The following is a 17,419-nucleotide window of genomic DNA, read 5'->3' on the forward strand; positions in this document are numbered from 1 at the left end:
CGATGGTAAAGTTAATTTACCGAAGAACTCATGAGGTCAAAACGTGGGAGCATCAAGTGTTGCTTTAAATTGGAGAGAAACCCACTGTGCAATTTATTATCACAGAGGGGACTCTTTTTGTAATTCACAGATGCTGATAAATGCGAATCACCAATCTGCAGTAGTTAAAAAGCAGTTATTTTGCATCTGACTGGCTTATCTAATATCCTCTGTGTGGTTGATCAGGAAGCAGTCATGTAAAAATGCCAGAAACATGCCATTAAAAATCTGTAATTAATGCAAAAATGAATATCAGAGATGCCATTTAGTTTTACTGATAATATTTCAGAACGTTATGTAACTTCCTCTTCCTCCATGTGCTTCAGATACGCAAAAAAAGGCCATCGACCACAGAGTCAAAGGTCATGTCATGACACAAAGTTCTGCCCTGCTGATCTGGTCTAAGATAAACTAATCATTGCACCTCTTCAGTATCACACAGAAAGCTTCTTACTCTTACGTTACTCATTTATTTTGAGCCTTAAGTCTCCTCCGCTTGAATTGGATGGTTTTCAGTCACCATTGTTTATGGGAATATGAAGTTCTTGACACTTTGCTCTTCAGGGCCTGCTGCTGTCAAACACCCACAAGCTATTCTAGACAGGAGCCAAACAATCTCCTTTATATGCTGAGACTTTTCACTGATGAAGTACTTCTTTGTTTCCCCATAGAGATACAGACGCAGTATAGATGTACTATGAAACGCAGAGGCACTTGCTGATGCTCAGACTGTTGCAGGAAATATGGTGACGTACCGATGAAAGCCTGTCTTAGCTTTTAACAAAGTAAAAACAATAATTATCCCAGTGTGCAACATTTAAAAAGCATACACAAATGATCTACAGTGAGAGTCCTTTTATTAAATGTCTCCGGGGGTATGGCTTTATTGACATATTTTTATTTCGTCCACATTGCAGTTCAATATGGAGACATGCATGTTTGTTGTGGCACTTGCGTGTCTCTGTTTCTTTCTGCTTAAAAATCAATTCAATTTAATTTCTTGACAAATAAAATAATTGATGACATTAAGTGCTTTGTTTCTGTTTTTCTGCAGTATGTGTTAAAAAAAAAGTTCCCACACCATGGACAGTCACCTTTACTTATGTATATCTTTTTAATGTCTTATTCGTTTTTTTTTTTAAACTGGAAACAAAAATATAGGCTGCATGACTTATGAAAATGGCTTCAGTTCTAGTCCACAATTAGGAGAAACTTTAGTAGATATATTCAAAATAATTTACAGTGTTGTATTCATTTATAGTCATCACATTCGCCCATTTGTGTGGAATAACACATGAATGGGTTCATATCTGGACATACAGCAACACAAACTGTGTGTCGGTATTTACACATTATTACACATATTTGTGTTAACCTGTCTGACACATTTAATGTGTCACAATTAACATAACACATATTGTCCCAAATTCACTCATTCATGTGTAAGAGTTTAACACAGGTTGTGTTGATATTGACGCATCCTTTTTAAGAGCCTAGGCCTTTAATTGCTTCTTTCCCTCAAGGGTGGAGCTGTTATATTTTCTACATTTTTTTTAATCTTATTAATTTATTGCTCAGTGTATGTGAGCTCTGGATAATAACATACAGAATCTAACAATATTACTGTATATTTTTCCTCGTTTATTTGCTGTCAGCAGTGAGGGTGATGTTTGAGCAGAGGAGGGAGTATCTGCGGGGCAGTAAGACCCTGAAGACCGGCAGCAGATAGCTGATAGCAGTATGCTAGCAGAGGCTGCTGTTGTCACAAGGATTCATGAACTACATTCACGACTTAGATTTTAAAACTTTAATTGAGGTAAGAGCAAATCACACTGCTAACTAAGCGGTACCAGTCAAAATAATGTAATAATGTCAATAATCTCCCCGTGTCATTTGATAGCAGACGCTAAATAAATGTTACGATGCTTGCCTGACAGGCGTTAGCTAGCTATAGTAGCGTTAGCTTTAGCTGCGAAAACAGAATATTTTAGTAGATTTGTTGACCTGACTGCCGATAGACTAAGTGGCCATTAAGTGCCGACTGGACAATAATACGTGTTTGTTTATATGTTGTCAACCACGTTGCTGTAACTAGTATAACCTAGTTAGCAAACGGTGGGTCAGTTAGCTAATATTAGCTGACGAGCTAGCAGCAGCCCATCCCCATTTACACTTGGGTTTGCTTGGTTAGCTGTTTTGTCATGTGCTGTTAGTTTGAGAAAATGTCAGCTGATAATTACTTAGATAATCTAATACATCTCTAGCTAGGTTGCTTGACTCATTCGGACGTTACTTTAAATATCTCTGTTGACTTAATGTGAAATGTTTACGTTCATTAGTTATAGTTAGCTAGCTGATAGTTTGTCACTTTGACTAAAATTTAACAGATCTGATTTCAAGCACAGTGCAGCTCTGTCACTCTGACATTTACACAACATAGCTCTGTCTTTGGTGACCTGGTAGAGAAGTTTAGTAAACTTTTGAGGGCAGTGGTGACTGAAATGTCCACCTGTTGCTGAAAACTATCAGAAATCTGGTTATAAAGAGTGTAGTATTCCTGAGTAAGAAAGACTGATTGAATGGATCCCATTAACAAGCATTGCCTGCGTAGCCAAGGCCTTATATATCTCACTCTCTGTGCCATAGACCTTTTACTGTTGTCCAAAAATGCATTATTAAGCTGCATTGTCCCACTTACTGACATATTTCTTCATAATGATGGACATGGGCCCTGTAGTTACCTTCCAGTTATTCCACATGATTTTGCAAACAACTGTCTTTGCACCAAATCTCTATCAGATACATCTTTGAATGACATTTGCTGCTACAATGCACAGCTGTTTTAGGAATATTCAGCAATATTTAAACTTAAAACTAAATATCCGTGACAGTTTTTGAAGATCTTTGTCTTCAGAACAAAAGAACAGGCTTGGGCAGGGCGGGACTAATATATCGGTAAATTGATATAAGACTACATATCATCTTAGATCATGGATATGTTAATATTGTAGGTGGAGTGGTCTTTTAAGAGAGAAATTTGTGTAAAGTGATGTAATTTTCTGAAGGTACCACACTGTTCTAGCTTTTTTATTATTTGCCTTCACTCACTATGCCATTATAACCACAGTACTGATGATTATTCATCAAAAGTCTCAGTGTGTAGATATTTTGAGAAAGTACCAATAGTCAGCCCTACAAAATCGTATCAATATTGATATCTTTGGTAAAAAATGCTGTGATATTAGAATTTCTATTTATTACCCAGCCCTAGGCTTGGGGCTGTTTGCCACAGACAGACTGGGGAAGTTGAAAATTACTGAGCGCCAGACTAACAAACGCATTGTTGGTTTTGGTCTTTCATTAGATTTGTTGATTGAAACATGAATATAGAACATTGTCTGCCCTGTCCTCAAATAAATCCATATAATTGAAAAAAACCTTGGTGATTTCAATCTTTTTTTCTTTATTTAACATAATTAATGTACATCCTCATCTAGCTAAACTGCATCTTTTCCCTCAGACTTAGTCATGTCTCAGATGGAGAAGAAGGCAGGGCTGCTGAGGAGGACGTCATCCTCTAAGAAACCCTTGAAAGAGAAGGTGGTGCTGATGTATGATGAGATCTTTGCAGTAAGTATCACAATGGGAGAATGTCAGTGATGGCAAGTGAAAAGAAATATAATTGTGTGCAAGTGTAAACAAAGTTTTGACTCTTTTTTTTTTTTATTCAGAAAGAAGACCCAGCCAAAAACAACCCTCGCTTCTGGGATGAGCTGTTTCTTATGAAGGTGAAGTGAAATAGAACAATACTTGACAAAGCACATTTTGTTACGTAGACATGTGTTCTGCATTAAAGAAAAATACGACTTTATTGTGTTTGTGTGCAAAGTGTAAGCAGTGGTAGCAGTAAAGCTTACTGAGTCATATGGATTTTGTCAGTAATATATTTTCAAAATAAAATTTGCCAGAAATGAAACAGAACAGAAGCAGAAATTGTCATATGTATATGTGCATAAATCTGCCAATACATCAATGGGATGGTGCTACCCTTATGCAGAAAATGCAGTCAAGTGTCATTGATTAATAATGCAGAACATGTAAAAGCTTCAAGTTTGGCTTCTTATTATGCCCATACTTACCTTCAGGCTGCACACACTTAATGTAGAGAAAAAGAGGAAGTAGTGAGGTGCACAAATCACAATTCAAACAAATGCTGCGTAGATTAGTCGACAGCATAGGATTGTGAAAGTCATGCTGTGGTCTAATTTGCATCGACTGCGCAGCTCTTATCCTTCACCACGTTTCTAATTGGCTAAGCTGATGCTGTGTTGACAGGAGGGTATTGTGAAACTGTCAATCAAATACCCCCAAAAAATGTCCTAGTCATCCTCCACTCTTATGCATGTTCACCATGCATTGCTTCCTTTTCACCCCAAACTTTATTTTTCTCAGCCAATATATATGTTTGCATACTTCTGTGTTTCCAACATGTTTCAGGTGAACCTTGAGTACCTGGAGTCAAAGTTGGAGAGTGTAGATGGGGAGGAAGTTCAGCGAATCCAGGACAACATCAACTCTCTGTTCCACCACTGTGTTCAGGCACTGGGAGAAGAGCACCAGATCAAAGTGGTCAATGCCCTGCAGGTAACTAAAGCTCAGGAGGACCAAATAGATCAACACCCATAGGCTGCATTGCACTTGTTACCATCACATCAGTAGCAACTGAAGTCTGCTTATGATCCTGAAATAATCGTGACTTGTCAGATTCATGGATTCACCTTTTTTGTCACTATTATAGTGCTAGGATGATGTATTTTTGTATTTATGTGCCTTTGTTTATCTTCCCAGACACTTTGTGCACTGTTCCGGGGGGTTCACCAGAAGAACAAGTCCGCGTCTGGCTTTGACATCATCAACATGCTCATGGGCTTTGACAAGGCTGAGCAAAGGATGAAGGTGTGCGGAAAATACCTCGAGAGGCAGAAGAAATAGAGAAAAAGAAATGATTTGTCTTCATTCATGTCATGTCTCGTGTTTGTGTCTCCTACAGGACCTGATGGAGAGACTGGACAGCCTTCTTTGTGGAGATGGCTCAGAGAGTCTGAAGAGCCTTTGTCTTAAGCTGCTGCTGTGTCTGGTGACGGTGAGACAGAATATATCAAGCCAGATGAATAATAATGACAAGCTTGTGGGCATTGCTTGTTGTGCTGTTTAAAAAAGCATCACAAATATGTGAAACATGTGTTTACAGGTAACAGACAATATTAGTCAGAACACCATTCTGGAGTATGTGATGATCAACAGCATTTTTGAAGCCATCCTACAGGTAAGTGATTAGCAGAAGACTTTATCCACTGCAATTTTTTTTTCTACAACTGCTTTTCTTCACGGTGTGTTGATCTGTGTTCTCCCTCTCTCTCCTCCTCAGATTTTGTCTGATGGTTCCAGTAGAGGGCAGCATGGTTATGATGCTGTAGTCCTCCTAGCCCTGCTGGTCAACTACAGGAAATATGAGGTGTGTACATATACTTGCAGGAATCTGTACTTGTCAATTAGAAAAGCTTTTTGAGCAGCAGGGAAGTGCAGCAAGCATTAATATACTGCATAGATGATGAAAGTGCATCTAAAAGCCCCAAAGATCAATCTTCATTTTCTCCACTGTCTTACTTTTTTGCAATGAGTGAGAAACTGATATCATTATGTGTAATACCCAAGTGGATCCCTGAAGACCCATAATCAGCGTTGATAAAGACAGAAACATATGTGGCGTGTTTGTAATTTGTGTGATGATAGGGCTGACTTGGGCAGCGTTCACATCAAGGACCTGGGTTCACTTGACTCCAAAGTCCAGTTCATTTGATGAGTGAGAGAAATGTGTACCGCACTGGGCCAGAGTATGATGGCTGATCCCCGAGTCCACTTGAAAAGTTGGTCTTGAGTATGGTTCAAGTGCATTAGCTGTCGGGTCCAGCGTACAGGTTTAAATCAGTTAAATTTTATGCAAACTGGCTGAACCTGCATTTGTCATCATGACTTGTTCTGTCACAGTAAAAATGGCCTACATCAGCAGCAATGTGCACTGACAGCGTCACGGCGCTAAATCCAACCTTCATTGCATTAGTAATAAGAAATATGACAACATGATCAACATAATATTATGTTTGTTTGTAAACTGACTAATGGAGCCAGTAGTCTGATGGGCTGTGAGCCAAGTGAGCATCATGAAGGAGATAACGTTTCAGTCATCTAATTAACGTTGTGCTTGTTAATTAGAAAGTTGACATATTTTTTGGGGTGACTAGGGGTGACATGGCAGAGTTAGTCTCTCGAGAAAACTGAAAACGTGGCAATATGGCAGCATTTTGGATATGAAGCTGACGGAAGAGGTGCCCTAACTGGCTAACTGTTAAGAACTAAACTTTTGTCGGATGCCCTGTTTCTGTTTATTTCTGTCGCTTGCTTTGAAAGCGTTGCAGTGGACAAAGAAAGGCTGATTTGTGAAGATGAAATGAGGAATTATCTTAAGGATATCTCCTCATTTCACTACAAAAACCAAAATATGTTGGAAGCTAGCTGGAGGGAAATTGACAGGGAGCTGAACGTTTTTGGTAAACTACCATCAATATTAACAACCCGTTGTACTTGCTGTTGGCTATATTGTATGTAATTTCAGTAAATTTCACAATATAAAACGTGTTAAAAAAGTAATGTTACAAACGTAGGAGGATAGCATGAGGGATGCTCATTCATCTTTGAAGTGGTTAAGTGTCCAGTCTGATCTCGAGCACACAGCTGATATATTCAGGCGGTTTGTTACATGAAGTAACAGAAGTGCATATTTACGGGATTCATCGTGGACAGAGCACTTAAATGTTACATGATAGTCGACACTCATTTGCTGTTGAGTCACAGTGTCTTTACGTTCCACTTGCTCTGCTGTTGTAATATCAAAACGGTTTGGCATGTTTTACACTGGCCCTGCCCTACTGTATAGGTGTGTTATTTCTGGGAAGTGTTATCAATTTTGAGCTACACCACGCCCAAGGGAAACATGAGGGAATGATAGGAGTATAAAATTGAATTGCTCTCTTTTTATTACAGTTAAATCACAAAGGGAAAGCAGACTTGGGTAACGTGTGTAATCTGAGCAAACAGATTCATCCATGAACACATCAATAAGGATATTTGTTAAAGCTGAACACGAAATTTCTATTTGGCACCTGATGAACATTAAGACTTTGACCTGGGCTGTGTCCAGCATCAAAGACACACATGTCCAACATTTTGATGACAGAGAAGCAATCATGCTGTCTGAAATTAATTCCAATTCACTTCCCTCTCCAGTTATTTCCTGGAAGGATAAGGGTTGCAGTGTGGGAGGGGATAAATGGATGAGGACTGAGGTTTTTGGATGCACCCTCTGATGTAAGCAAAGTGGGCAGCGACACAAAGAGAATTTACTTGAGTAAAATGTGTAAGACAAGTGAGCTGTACCAGTCTGCATTTTACGTATGGATGCAGCATGAAAATACTGCTAAAATCCAACTAATACGCATGGAGTTGTTTCTGTAATTCAGTATTACCCAGGCGTCGCTTACTTGCTTGTCTCCAAGAAAGCTCCATGCATTTTTAACTGCATTACTGAACCTTGTCTGTAGATTAGCCCCTCGAGTAAGGGGACAAAATGAAAAGAGGACTTCTCTTTAAGGGTCATGAAGTATTAAAGGGTAAATGAACCGTGAGAAACTTCCCTCTATCTAAGCATTGCCTAGATCTCCCTGCTCATTTCCAACAAGTTTTGCTGGCTCTCTGGCTGTCTCTCAAACTATAGGCTGTACTTCCGGATTTTGGGAAGCCCTGTACACAACATGCTGGGCGTTCAAGTGGTTAAGTTGTAAGAGCAGTGCTGCTAGGCAACAGCAACATGGATGCTACTGTTGGAATCAAGAGGCCACTGAGGTTAACGATTTAGCAAGCTAGTGACAGAGTCCTGTAATGCATGTAATGCAAAGGCAGAGTGTCAGAGGAAAAAGATGAGGCCCGTAGAAATATCAACATTTTCCTCAGACATATTATAAAATAACAGAGACCAACTCTATACAGCTTAAATTACAATATATTAACTTACCATCCTCTGTAAAATTAGAGTCCGGAAAATGTCTGAAAATACGTCACAACTCTTGAACTCTGAGCTTCCGGAAAATGTCCACGTAAAGGGTCATAAATTCAACACGAGGGGGGCTTTTTTATGCACTTATATTGTGAACACAGTGAACACACTATAAGCAGGGCTGATCCAATATAAACAGGCTGTGTTACTGCCCTGCCTATTTGCCGCCTAAAATGTTTAAAATATTTGTGTCTTTCGACTGCGTAGACGGCCCAATTTTATGAAAAGACTGTTTTTCCAGCAGTGAAATACTTTTTTTACTTTAACGTTTGTGTCAAATATGTGACAGCTTCTAATTTCACTAATTCTCTCTGTCTGACAGTCTGTGAATCCATACATTGTGAAGCTCTCCATTGTGGACGATGAGCCAACACTAGATGTAAGTATGTTGTTACGTACCGTCTCTTCTTAGCTGCAGAATATTAAAAAGCCAGTGTGATTTAGGCCTTTCACGGTTTGACTGAAATACTGGATGTTTATTTTCCCCAGGGAATGGGTATGGTTGTCCACCAAGCTCTAACAGAATATAACAGGTGAGATCTAAAAATTTCCATGTGTCAAAAACATGTTTTTAATGATGCGGTTCACGGTGTGCTGAGGCCGCTGGCGTCATCACTTTAATTTGATGTCTCCTGCAAATGTTCTATTTCTATTCTCCTGGAAAAAAAAGGCCCTTTATACTTTTAGTTATTTATATCTGACAGTTTTCTTTGGCAGTCGGTAATGTTTTTTGGATGAGTCAAGGTTTGGGAATTAAAATGCTGTTTGTGAAGGAGGTCTCGTCTGCCTGCGTGCGGCGACAGACAAATCAAAGTGATGGATGACGGCTCTATACAGTTCATTGTTTTTGTGTATACAGCGAATGTCCCTTAGATAATGCGTTGCGGGAAGTGGAGGGAGATGTTAGGGGAATGTGTGTTAGGGTACAAGCATTGTGTTTTGTGAAAACGTATATCTCTGCCTCTGCTCTTGTGCAGCTCTACCTGTCTTCAATTAATTTGTTATTCTGTCCACTTTTTCATTCACTGCTTTGTGTCTTTGTCTTTTCTGTTTTTTAGGCAGTACAAAGACAAAGAGGAGGAGAACCAGGGCGGGTTCTTCTCTACCCTCACTAGTATGGTAGGAGCTTATTCTTACTTCATATTGCTTCAGTATTTGTATTTTAATTATGCTGCTTTTTCTTTTTACAAGGATGTATTTGGTATTCAGAGAGTTTGATCTGCAACTTATTGGGGCAGCTGCTTTTTTATGCCTCCACGTCGGGGACATGGATGGTTGCCCATCCACCCGTCTGGCCAGCACATTCTCATGAACGCAATCTTTTAAGAATGTTTTCAGGGGATTTCTTCCAATGTGACACAAATATTCACTTTGACTGAAGGATGAAGTAATTAGATTTTGGTGGTCAAAGGTCACGCGAACGTGATATCTCAAGAAAACCTTTTTATGGAATTTCTTCATATTTGGCAAAAATGTACAATTAGACTTAAGGATGAGCTGATTAGATTTTGGTGGTCAAAGTTCAAGGTCACTGTGACCTTGCAGTTGTCTCATTCTTGTGAAGGCAGTATCTGAAGATGGCCTTGAGGAAGTTTGCTCAAATTTGGAACAACCGTCCACTCAAGAATGAACCCATTTGAATCTGGTGGTTGAAGGTCAAAGGTCAGGGTGACATCATACAACATGTTTTTGGCTATAACTCAAGAACCTTCAAGAACCACCTTGAAACGGTGCTGATTGTATAGATCTTCTGTGTGTGAAGCATCCTTGTTTTCACAGACATGGATATAAACTGTAAGTGCACAGAGGTGTACAACCGCGTGGTGATATATGTAGTTTTCACAGTCTTTGCTAATTGTTTGATCCTTCTTCTTTATACAGGTGGGCAGCATGTTTATAGCTGACGCAGATGAGAAACTCTCTGTACAGTAAGTGCAAAGTCATTGAAGATGTTACCCTTCGGCCATGTATTGTTGTTGAGTCTGTTACAGCTGCAGTGCTTTTTCCCTGTCCTCTGTTTTACTTGAACGTAAATCTTGTTTTTGAAAAATACTTAAAAAAGCTGTATCTGCTAAAGCACAGCCTCAAATTTGATTGTCTCAATGCATTACTTCATCATTTCTTTTGGGGGGGGGGGCAACACTTACACCTTTATCATGACCATTTGGCAGGAAGAGAAAATACAAAAAGTTCATAAAGTGGAACCACGCCCATTTTCAGAATTCAGAAATGTTATTCTCATCGTCTATGACAGTGCATAAATATTAGTATACATAAACAACGCTGTCCTGAGTCCAAAAACTAAAAGAGTGCTAAAACTCAAATTTGTGATGTCATTGAGTGTGAAGTCTGGAGCTGCTCAACAGATAATGAATGATGAAAGGTGTTAAACACCGAGAGCAGTATATGGGCACTTTTTTTGATTCACAAATGAGGACACTACAACATGGTAAAGCTTATTTGGCTATACAAAAAAAAAAACAAACGTTCTGTGGGTTCATAAATAAATTCTCCGATACAGTGTCGATGGAGCAGCTTCAGACTTTATAGTCGCTTCCATCATAAGTTTGAGACTTAGTTCTTTGGTTTCTGGCTTTGAGAGTAGCTCAAGTTCACACATATTGATTGAACCTTTCTCGGGGATAACATTTCGGAGTTCCTAATTAAGCCGGCGTTCCCTTCAAGAGTGACACTTTAGACTCTCACACAGTGTAGACGTTGTTAATGGCTGCCCTGTTCCTAAAATTGAGAATGACAATACTAAAAATGCAGGCAGTTATTTATATCTGTAAACAAGGTTTACTGCTGTTTAATATCCTTAATGTCAACTCATTTATCAAAATTCAAATTTAATGTAAAGAAATTTTGAAAATGATGTATTAGTAGTCACACACATCGTGCAGAAGTTAATGATACAGAAAATTAAAAAAGTGACCTGCTGATGCATGAGGTGACTTTTAATAAACTTGAAACACCACACTGCTCCTTCACTTGTTCCTTGAGCTTTTTTTCTGCTCAGTTTAGTGTTATTTAAAGAGCTTGAGACTTCATCAGCGATTGAGCTGCTGACCTCTAACTTTCCTTTTCTTCTCAAGGACCAATGAGGCGATTCTGCTGGCACTCTATGAGGCTGTGCACCTTAACCGCAACTTCATCACTGTATTAGCACAGGTAAGGTACATTACCTCTGCTAATGCACATGTTAGCTTGCCTGTTTTTTGATGTTATTAAAAAACTTTTAGATAATTCTTATTTTTTTGCTGAGAAGAGATTTGTGGGTGCTCCAACATGAGAGACTTGCCTACAAAACTATGTCATTACGGATCAAGTCAGTAATGACAATAAGAATATTCTTAAGAATGAGATTTTTCTGACAAGTCAGGGGTATTGTAATACTGGCAAACTTAATTGTTGGGCTTTTCTCAAAGTTTTTTTGTTCTTTGAATCCTGTCGTCATTGTTTCTTCTTATCTCTTACTGTTGATTTTCTTTTCCTTTGTCTTCTAATTTTCTGTCAAGCATGATGTCTGCAATGTGATTTTACATCTAATGTTGAACAAAACTAGAAGACAGTGGTTAGAAAAGAGGAAGAGACGGACATCATTTATTTTTTGACTGTTTATTGCATTATTTTATCTGTGGATCTGGTATGTCAGCAGGAAAGGTGAGATACAGTGATGCTACGCTGCTGCTGGCACATATTTCTTTTAAGGTGCATAAGATGTGGAAATCGCTTCTCTGCAATCATTCAGTGGATATTGTTTCTTTTAGTTTATGAATCCTCGTCGGAACATTCAAATAAAGTGTTCAGCCAGCCTAAGTAACTAACTGAATAGTGAGAGTGGTTCAGATGCATTTAGGACAGCAGCCACCAACTTCCATCTAAGGCCATTAAGCCGCCGTGCTGCTTGTTGCGTTGCTGTAATGAGGAACAAATGTCATAAATTAGCAGCGATTATTAATGTACCATTTTGTGGAAATGTTTTGCCAACCAGAAGTAAACACTCCTCTTCCTGTCTCCACCAAATGGCATCATGTTGCCTTCTCCTGCCCCGCCTGTACTGTTAATATTTTTCTGTGCATTATGGGACGTAAGACACATCCTTTTACTATTAATAAGATTTCACATGTTTTTGGTCTGTCAACAGAGCCACCCTGAGATGGACATTGCATCCACACCTATCACCCCGACTCCAACCACACCTACAACACCACTTGGCACAACGCCGCCCTCCTTAGACAGTAAGTCACACACTTTTTGATATTTTTGTTTGGGGAGACAAACTGCATGGATGTAGTCACCCATTGGTTTCTACAGAAAAGATCTCAAATCCGTATTAGGGACGACTTCTCACTGCCTTCAGGTCAGTTTTTGTAGCTACACTTTTTGCAGCGTTGCAAGCAAGGTAGCAAACATGAAACACATGAAATATTAGGTCGTAGCAGGGTTTTAGTAACTCTTGTATTTCCCCTGTCAAACAGTAGAGTAAGGGGTACAGTGGTCAAAACTGCTGCTTAAAATCACAAATTCAAGCATTTGTAAAATCCTAACATTTCTCTTTTTTAACTAGATTTTTTATATTTATTATTTAGATTTTTTTAGACTTAGATACATTTCTTCTGATTTATTTCAGTAGTCTTTTGTCTTCTTTGTAGAGGCAAAGTCTAGCGGTTGTCATGGAAACTACATCTTAGAGCCTCATATGCTGCCCCCCCTGAGCAGCAAGTTTGTTTCGTTACACAAGCTCTGTTAGCTTTTTCAGTCTATTAAACTAACAAAATGTCAATAAAGGAAATATTCTTATACCTGTTTTTCTTAATAAACAGAAAAATACAAACAGACATATGTTTGTAGAATTCTAAGTTTCTCTCTTTAACCGAACTAAGACTAGCTTAATAAATGAATGATTATTATTAAGTTAAGATTATTTTTTGGGGCATTTTCCCTTTATTGACAGGAAAGTTTTAGATAGACAGGAAAGATGGGAGAGAGAAGGGGGAATGACATGCAGCAAATGGCCACAGGCCGGACTCGAACCCGGGCTGCTGTGGAGGCCTCAGCCATATGGGGTGCACACTCTACCTGGTGAGCTAGAGGTCGCCCCAGTTAGTAACTTGTTATGTCATTGTAAAACACATCATTCGAACTTGACAGAAACAAAATAAAACTCATCAACAATGTCTTGGTTAATCACTTTTCCAGTAACTACCAATATTCTCTTTTTCTCTGCTATCTCTCTCTCTCTTCCTGCCATTGCTGGTTGCCTTTGTGCAGTCCTATAATGTTATCCCCACCACTCACTGTCTCCACCTTTCTCAGCACAGCTTCCTGTTCCACCAGTAGGGACTGCTGTGTGGTGGCACGTGCTCTACACGACATCACATAGCATCTCTGTATCACTTTAATAGAATGAGGAGTGTCTGTATTTTTGAGGGTATAAAGATATCAACGCTATGAGATTTTCTCTGTACGATAACCATCTCAGATACAATTCTGTGATTTCACGGTAATGCGGTATTACAGAATTATTATTAATATCAGTTAAAATGACCCTAAATGATTGAAAACAGAAGGTTTTTATTTGTTAAACAAATAGTTTATTACGAAAATTGAAACTTGAAACGAAAATTAATGTACTTGTAAAATAAGGGAGTGTCTTCCAGTGGCATTTTTTTCAATACTGCAGATAAGTAAATATCCACTGTATGAAAACCGTCAATTTTTATACCACATTATATCCTGAAACCGGTACACTGCTGCATCCTTAATTGAAGATCATACCGTCAGGATTTCTAAAAACCCTGATATAGTGTAATACTGTGTGTACCACCTAAGCTTAAAGGACACCAGCGCTTAAAGGGGGCAGCTTTAACATATGCTGTATAAGACAGCCTCACCTTTAAATAGAATTAGACTAAATTGAAAATATTATTCCCATCAAAATACCAGAAGAGGCAGAAAATGGAGTAAATGATTTTTTAAACCTTTTTGGCATCACAGGTCTCTGCTTCTTTGCTTCAGTTTAATCTTAGCAGTGTTTTTACATACATTTTTAAAAACTCCCTCTCTAAACATGGCGACTCTAACTTACTCCTGCCTCGAGCAGACACACATGCATCCACACCAGCAGCCTTTTCAAATATTCAATAGATTTTTAAGGTTATCTGATAGAAGAGGGGTGCTCATGCACTGTTAATGACACATCTAATGTGGGTTTATTACATCCTAATATTTTGATTATTACACCACCTCACGTACTTACTTTTATCTTTTTAAACGTGAGTGCATGGCTGTCACTTTAGGTTTAATGGAAGGTGAGTGTTGCTGCCAGCACATTCAGAATCAGGTCATTTAGCATGCTACACATGCTGTAACTGTTAAAAGGTGCATGCTTCTATCTCTGGCTACCCTCCATAGCGTCAAACCTAAGAGCCATTTTCTGTATGAAATATTAACCTCCAGCTTCAAATACAGATGAATGTTTCACATGCAGCGTGCCATGTCATGTGAGCTTTATCGCTAAGAGGGCCATCTACTCCGACCATAGACCGTTGCACACACACATGCAGGCAATCACATGTCAGGAATACACCTATTCCTTCCACAGTGCAACTCCTTGTGATGATGTTTCTTGACAGTGTGAAATCTTTCTTTGGCCCCTGCTGTGATCTGAGGAGATTAAAATGACCGGCTCATCTTTTATCCATGAAACAAACTGTATGTTTGAGTCAGCAGAGATTTTTTTAAATGGATAGAAATGCTTGCCTACACATCGCAGCAGGCTACAGTAGCTATAGTAATGAGACAAAGACATCACTTTTTGTAATGGCTGTTATTTGCCTGAATGGGCACTTCATCTGCCCAAACAACGGTCTCGTTATTCTCATTTTTAGACTGTAGACTTTGAGTTCAGACTCTGGTTTTTGGGATGTCATTATTTATGAAACAGCTGACTTGGAACTGATTGCCTAGTTTTGTGACTTTTAAAGTCTGCTTTATCCTAATTGTATGTCCTAGTTCTTTATAATAATTACAGAAAATATTGGTTAGAATTTTATCTGCTGTAATGATGTTTGATTGAAGTTTTATTTTTACGTCTGCTGCGTAGTGATGAACAACCCAGAGCTGCCTCTGGATCCCAACCTGCAGACAAGCAACCTTCTCATCACCTTCCTCAAGTACGCCTCCATTGTAATGCAGGATACTAAAGGTAAACAGAGACCGTCATGTCCTCCTCCTCTTTGTCTCTGTCACTCTACCTTCAGCTAATTCTTCGTTCTCTCGCTTTTTCTCCTTCACCTCTGTCCTGATGTGTCCTCACGTAGTTGTCGTAGACAGCAGTGACAAATAAATGCTGTTCTCTGCAAAACCCCTGTTGATATCACACCTCATTGCATTCATTTGTTTTGGTCACTGTGAAAGCCCTCTGTTTTCCTTTCTCCTGTTAAGATTGTTGTATTTTGTGTGTTTGCAGATGAGCATCGACTCAACAGTGCCAGACTGTGCCTAATTATCCTCACCTGCATAGCCGAGGTAGGAGCAGCTGCACTGCCGTAACATTTGCACCCTCCACAGTTTGTCTTTATTCTGACTTTACCTCTTTGTGTGATAGGACCAGTATGCTGATGCCTTTCTTCATGATGACAATATGAACTTCAGAGTCAACCTCCACAGAATGGTGAGTTTTGTGGTCGTGAGAGAAAGAGGGCAAGGAACAGACACAACTGACAGGCAAACAGCATGAATTTAACAAATAGTCAAATATTCTGCATAGGGAACTAACTTTTTTTGACTTCTAGAGGATACTTTGTGTTAGTTTCAGTCATTTTAAATAAGTTTAGTAATAATTCAATGAGTTTAGTAATAATCTTTACTTTCATCCATCTCTAAGCTGCTTCCTTGTCTGTCAAGTACACATACACTTTTAAAAAGCAGATTAGGGGCGTCCAGTGGCTTAGTGGATTGAGCAGGCGCCCCATGTACAATGGCACTGCTGTGCCGCAGCAGTCGCGGGTTCAACTCCGGCTCGCGGCCCTTTGCTGCATGTCGTCCCCTCTCTCTCCCCCTTTCGCACTGCTGATCTGTCCTATCTAATAAAGGCAAAAATGCCAAAAAATAATCTTAAAAAAAAAAAAAAGCAGATTAAGAACCTGGTTATGTGTATGCATGGCTGAGTCAACAGTGTTCTCCAGGAGAAAACTACTTGTGGAAATCAGGTTTCCTTATCGCTTCCCCTGATTTTTTTAAGCAGTCCACATGCCGTTTAAAAAAATCTGCTTACTGGAAATTGCACACTGTAAACGTGTTACTTAAGTGCGTGTGAATGCACGGCACAGTAAAGACCATGATACTTTAATAAGTTTGTTAAATGCTACACTTGTATTATTTTATTTGTATTTATTTATATAGTTCAATTGAGACAATGCAAATTAACATAGTACAACTTCAGCCTTTTACAAACAAGCTGTAGTAATTGATGTTTCACAAAATTATAGCTTTTCTAGTATTAGCAACATGCATCTAGATAAAAGGTTCCCAAAATTGGGCATTTGGCCAAATAGATTCTTTTTGCACAATATTTCGTATTAAAATAGATATTTTTGGGGCACCTGGTGGCTCAGTGAATAGAGCAGGTGCCCCATTTATGGAGGCTGTGTCCTCGTCACAGCAGCCGTTCGATTCCAGCCTCGACCCTTTGCTGCATGTCATCCTCTCTCTCCCCCTTTCACGCTCAACCTGTCCTATGGTATAAAGGCATAAAAAGCCTCAAAAATAATCTAAAAAAGAAAAACAATCAACATATTTGATTCTAAGATGTGGAAAAGAACCTCAAACTCCTACACTGAACATGTGGAGGGAGCAAATGAAGTAAATTATTAAATGTAAAAAGATGCTCAGATAATTGAATTGGACAAATAATATCGTCAAAGAACAAAAGGACAGCTTCTGTGGGTATATATCCAGAGGGAGCATGGAATTGTTGGCACTAGTGCACAGCATATTACTGTAACCAAAAACAGCCTTTCCTATGTCAGTGTCTGTTTTGTTACCTGCCTGTTGTTTTGTTTTTGTGTCTTTTAATACATATATCTTTATAAACTTCTTTAAACCTTTAAGAGGTAAAAATACTATCTGCTGCTGTTGATAATATGCTGACACATTTGTCCAACTCTAGTATAGCAATACATATATGCATATTTACATTCATAC

The 17,419-nt window shown here is 38.9% G+C and overlaps 1 protein-coding gene across 1 annotated transcript in view; it reads left to right on the plus strand.

Moving 5' to 3' along the window:
• Positions 1-1,668: 1,668 nt before the first annotated feature.
• Positions 1,669-17,419, plus strand: part of armh3 (armadillo like helical domain containing 3) — a 29,269-nt gene continuing 13,518 nt past the window's right edge. The window contains exons 1-17 of the mRNA XM_042485742.2: positions 1,669-1,855; positions 3,560-3,669; positions 3,771-3,827; positions 4,537-4,683; positions 4,888-4,995; positions 5,090-5,182; positions 5,291-5,365; positions 5,468-5,554; positions 8,532-8,588; positions 8,699-8,742; positions 9,268-9,328; positions 10,091-10,137; positions 11,305-11,380; positions 12,357-12,450; positions 15,318-15,419; positions 15,684-15,742; positions 15,822-15,887. Of these exons, the coding sequence (XP_042341676.1) occupies positions 3,568-3,669; positions 3,771-3,827; positions 4,537-4,683; positions 4,888-4,995; positions 5,090-5,182; positions 5,291-5,365; positions 5,468-5,554; positions 8,532-8,588; positions 8,699-8,742; positions 9,268-9,328; positions 10,091-10,137; positions 11,305-11,380; positions 12,357-12,450; positions 15,318-15,419; positions 15,684-15,742; positions 15,822-15,887 (1,275 nt within the window). The 5' untranslated portion in view covers positions 1,669-1,855; positions 3,560-3,567. The remainder of the gene's footprint in view (positions 1,856-3,559; positions 3,670-3,770; positions 3,828-4,536; positions 4,684-4,887; positions 4,996-5,089; positions 5,183-5,290; positions 5,366-5,467; positions 5,555-8,531; positions 8,589-8,698; positions 8,743-9,267; positions 9,329-10,090; positions 10,138-11,304; positions 11,381-12,356; positions 12,451-15,317; positions 15,420-15,683; positions 15,743-15,821; positions 15,888-17,419) is intronic.

The sequence above is a fragment of the Plectropomus leopardus genome, chromosome 3, assembly GCF_026936395.1.
Source record: "Plectropomus leopardus strain MGB_pleo_1.0 chromosome 3, ASM2693639v1, whole genome shotgun sequence".
NCBI lineage: Eukaryota > Metazoa > Chordata > Actinopteri > Perciformes > Serranidae > Plectropomus > Plectropomus leopardus.